At 49.1% G+C, this 5,000-nt stretch overlaps 1 protein-coding gene across 1 annotated transcript in view; it reads right to left on the bottom strand.

Moving 5' to 3' along the window:
- LOC122251427 (uncharacterized) overlaps positions 1 to 5,000 on the bottom strand; it is a 41,939-nt gene that overhangs the window by 14,722 nt on the left and 22,217 nt on the right. The window contains exon 2 of the mRNA XM_043013367.2: positions 1 to 2,142. This exon is cut by the window's left edge and continues 740 nt beyond it. Coding sequence (XP_042869301.2) covers positions 1 to 2,098 — 2,098 coding nt within the window. The 5' untranslated portion in view covers positions 2,099 to 2,142. The remainder of the gene's footprint in view (positions 2,143 to 5,000) is intronic.

The following is a 5,000-nucleotide window of genomic DNA, read 5'->3' as shown; positions in this document are numbered from 1 at the left end:
TACATGCCGAACACGTATACAGAGTCTTGACTTCGTCATCCTCTGGTTCATCTTTATGTGTTTTCATGTGATAAATGAAGTCTTCGTGTAAATTGCAATAAAAACTGCATGGTTTACAGTGGAATGGTGATGTTTTTACTATCGCACTAAAGTTATGAAGTATTATTTTTCTGTAGCTATCATCAACTTCGTCTGACGGGTTTTGTTTGTACTCTAATTCATTGTGAATATGTGCCAATGAAGCAAAATGAAGAGCTGCATATGCTTCGCTAAAAGACAGTTTACATATTGGACAAAGCAATTTTGGTTTGACATAAGTTGTCGGTTTCATCTCTTCCTCGTCCTCGTCGACTTGGGGTTCCTCCTTAACCTCTTGCTTCACATGTGTTGCCTTATTTTCTGATAAAGCTTGGGTCTCTACGCGGCTTGCCTTATGAGCTGCTGGGACTGTGCGGCTGTGAGGAGACACTATTTTCCTACTTTTAAGTCTTGCAATCGTAGATTTTAGAAAGCTCTGGGCCTCCAGCTTCTTTGATCTGACTGGTCTGCTCGATACACTACTGGGAGTGGTATTTGTAAGAGCTTTTGAGCCCTTCAGTGCTGAAGCTTTGTTCTCATTGACAAAGTGGAGCTCTGAATTGAGGTGGCGCTCGTAGGTCTCCTTGCCCTTCAGAGTCCTGTTGCAAGCATGGCAGTGGTACTCAATACTGCTACCAACCTTGATGATGTTTGTTAATTTCTTCCCAGGTAACCACTTTCCCTTGGTATAAGTAGGAGGTGGAGGCATTTGAGAAAAGTCATCATCTTCTGCATCATCTGCCTCTATGTCGTCCTCTTCTAGTTCACTCCTTGGCGTGGCTGGCCTCCACTTCCCTCCGACGGACGGTGGCGGTCGGCTCCCTGGTCTCCATTTACCTCCTGTGTGGTGGTGTGGAGGTCGTGCGTCGTCTTCGTCGTCATCGTCATATTCTTCCTCGTCGTCGTCATGTCGTCGCTTTACTGGGACTCTAACACTGCTCCTGAGATCAAGGGATGACAAGAAGTCATCCTGTCGTAGCTCGGATTTCTCGCTGGGAACGTCCTTAAACTCTGGAGAGAGGTTTTCCTCACTAAACTTTAGATTTGCTTCTCTAAACTCAACAGTACTTTCTCGAGTCTCTACGTTCGGATTTTCATCTGCGTGTGTTGTCTGCTCTTTCAGGTTCTGGTTTATGTGGTCGTTGGCAGTTCCAGCCACTTCCGTTGGTTCTTCCCGTTTGGCTTTGCAGTGCTCCATTGCCGAGACAGTGCTAAGCAGAGGCTCCTGGGGATTGGGTTGCAGCCCATAAAAATCCGAGTAACGTGACTCAAAATTCTGACTCTCTAATTCGTACGATGAAGAGGGGACTTTGAACAGTGACATGGGTACGTTGTGTGACTCCGTCTCTCCCTCGTGCTGGATCTTAGCATGATCGGTGAAACTGTCAAAGTGTCTGAAAAGCGTCATGTTAGACGACTCTTGTCCATGGGGCAAAAGGGGGTCACTATAGCCCGTGAACGGAGCCTGAGACGGAGTCTGCCTTCGACTCAAGGACATGGAATCATGAGGCTTGGCTTTGAGATGGGAGTGCTCACTGCGGATCTCTGACTCAGAATGTGACCTCGGCATTGCGTTAGCATAATCCTCCATCACCGAATACGAGTCTTGGATATGACTAACTTCTTGTCTTTCTCTCTGCGTCCTATCAACAGCCTGTGAGGTTCCTGGGACGTAATTCAGGCCTACAGCTGCTGAAGTTGCTTCATCTCGAGGACCACTACTGTGACTCTGTACATTGTCAGAATATGATGTCTCTTGTGTAATGCTCGGTGGTTCTCCTCCCGCACGGTTCTCTACAGAGAACTCCCCTGAGGTTTCTGAGGCACTGACTTCCCTTTCGGCCTCACTTGCTTGCATGTCGGTCCCCGCCTTCCTCTCCGACCCCTCCGCCACGCGCTCTTCCTTCGGCCCCTCCCTGGCGGCGCTGCAACCCGCCCGCCGATGGGCCACATAATTAGTGAGGCCGATGATAGTGTCGCGGCAGCGGAGGCACACGTGGATGTCCTCCTCGTCATCCATGCTCGTCTGAGCCCTGAGGTCGGAGGCTGGACATCAGAGGAAACCTGGGGAAATGAGAGAAAGTTCTGAAACCACAAGTAAAAAGACTCACAATGTTACCAATATTTAGTTGAGTAAGGATCGTAGGTACTGTCTCTCTCTCTCTCTTCCCTCTCTTCCTTTCTTCCTCTCTGACAGGTCAGTCACATGTTTAGCACACAATATGGTACGCACTTCTTTCCGATACTTAGAGTGTCCAAAGAAGATGACGAAGAAAAAAATCTTCGTACGACTGAAGCCAATCACACCTCGGGATGAGACCAATAAAATAAAACAGGAAAAGTGACTGTAAACCCAAGCGATATATTCCGACCCATTTAACCGGTGAATTTAACATTCATCATAATCACAGCGCAGGCGTGTGAGTAATATATTACCCCAGAGAAAATCGCACTGCCCTTTGCCCACGTCCGAGCGAAACCTGGGAAGCGACCGAGATCTCCCTCAAAGGCGAGGCCGGGTCAACAGGGGTCACGCTGAGCTCCGTCTTACGCCGCCGTCGGACTCGCCTCAAGCCGGGCGACGGGACTGGCCCCTCACTCTGGCCGGCCAGCCAGCATGCAAGAAATGTTGAAAAGCGAACAAAGTAGAACAAAATGGCAATATAACAATTACGACAATAATAAGCAACAACAAAACAACCACGAACACTAGCAACATCATCAACAATGAAAAATATAGTAGTAATGATAATAACTGTGGGAATACAAACAGAAATCTAAGTTATATTCACAGTGTAAAACCCGATCGAAACGGACGTGATTCGGTGCCATCCTTTTCAGGACGAGACAGAGAATACATATGTGTTCTGTGAAAAATTGCTGTTGAGCCGTGAAACAATAAACTCAAGGTAATGATTATGATGAGAGAGAGAGAGAGAAAGAGAGAGAGAAAGAGAGAGAGAGAGAGAGAGAGAGAGAGAGAGAGAGAGAGAGAGAGAGAGAGAGAAATCAGAGAGAGAAAAATAATTCAAAGAGAGACGCAGGAGAGGGAGAAGAATGGGGAGAGAGAAAGAGACGGAGACAGAGACAAACAAACAAACATAAAGAGTATAAAAAAATCATCCCAGTGAGACCATTAATAACGACTCGCATAGTAGTGATAGCAGTAATGACACTCCTTATAATAATTCCTTAAGTCGTAGACAGCCACCGATCAACAGCTCCTGCGCCAGCCCTTCGTTAGCAGAAGTAGCGCCGCGAGGGCCCCGGACCCCCCCCCTCTCTCATTTCGACTCATTTACGCCCGAATAAAGTCAGGTTGCAGCGAGAGTGATGGGAACGCGTCCTGCAACCACAGTCGGGGCGCGCCCGCGAACTTGCAACGGCACGGCCAACATGTCAACATATTTCAAATGTAATTTAAAGTCGGATATTATTTTATCATTGTTTATGGGCATCATACATGATATGTGAGTGTTGCAAATGAGGTATGAATATATATCTTGACATTGCAAGTGAATGATTGCAAATGATATTGTTTATGAGATGGGCGGCGCGACCGGAGTATGGCCATGGACACTGGATGCAACGACCGGGGCAATGCGGCCGGGGGAGGGGTCCCCTGGGGCTGCCGGGGTGGGGGTAGGGGGAGGCGCCTGAACGCAGCAGTGAAGGCGCTGGGGGGGGGGGGGGGGCCATCTTTTACGTGCAATTAAAGTCAACTGTGTGTGATTCTCCTTCTCCTCTGCCACATTCCCCTTCCCTTCTTCTCTCCTTTAATTTCCACGTCCTTCTCTTCTTCCTACTTGACCCTCCTCGTTCTCTGCCGTCTCTCCTCCTCCCTCTTCCCATCCCCCTCCTCCCTACTCCCTCCTCCCTCTTCCCTCCTTCCTCTTCCTTCCTCCCTCCTCCTGACCGCCGTCGCGTCTCGCAGCCCACGAAGCCAGAGCGCGCGTGTCAGGCCGCCATCACTCCGGAGTCACATACATTACTCGCGCCAATGATTCATAGGTCAGTAATCTTATCGTTCTATACTCTCTGAGTAATCGCAAAAAGACCGAAAGGCGATGAATAATATGCATCCACACACACAGAGGTACGTATATGAATTCAGTTCAAAGTTAGATGTGTGTTAGACATAAATGAGGCATGCAGGCACGCACGTAGCCAGACATGCACGTGCAAGCGCACACACGCACACACACACACACATTCAAACAAACAAACAAACAAACAAACAAACAAATAAACAAAGTAAAACAAACATAGCTGTACCCATTTGTCTCTCATGATCCGTAAAACATATGCGGTTACTTGTCAGGGTCTGTAACTCGTATAAACATTTTCATTCATGTGTACATTTGTTGCAGGCAAAAAAAAAAAGAGAAATAAAAACTAAAAAAGGGGAAAAAATCGACTCTCGCACATCCCACACCGTCACCTCCGTTAAGAAAAGTTCAATTTCTCCCAGGGAGAGGGGAGCGGGGATGAGGAGGGGGAGGGACAGGAGGAGGAGGAGGAGGAGGAGGAGGAGGAGGAGGAGGAGGAGGAGGAGGAGGAGGAGGAGGAGGAGGAGGAGGAGGTAGAGGAGGAGGAAGGTGGAGGAGTTGAAGAAGGGAGGAAAAGTAGAAGGTGAATGAGGGGGGCTAGAGGGGAAGAAGGAGGGAGGAGGGGAGGGGGAGGGAGAGGGAGAGGGAGAGGGGGAAGGGGAGGGGGAGGGGGAGAAGAAGAGAGGAAAAGGAGAAGGTGAACGAGGGGGGCGAGAGGGGAAAGAAGGAGGGGTAGGGGTAGGGACAGGAGGAGGAGGAGGAGGAGGTATAGGAGAAGGGGTAGGAGGAGGTGGAGGAAAAGGGATAGGAGGAGGAGGGAGGGGGCAAGAGGGGGAAGAGGAAGAGGAGGAGGAGGAGGTGGTGGTGGAGCAG

This window comes from Penaeus japonicus, unplaced genomic scaffold, assembly GCF_977035675.1.
Source record: "Penaeus japonicus unplaced genomic scaffold, GWHDUDI00000001_assembly GWHDUDI00000009, whole genome shotgun sequence".
NCBI lineage: Eukaryota > Metazoa > Arthropoda > Malacostraca > Decapoda > Penaeidae > Penaeus > Penaeus japonicus.
This window is presented reverse-complemented; position numbering and strand designations above follow the sequence as displayed.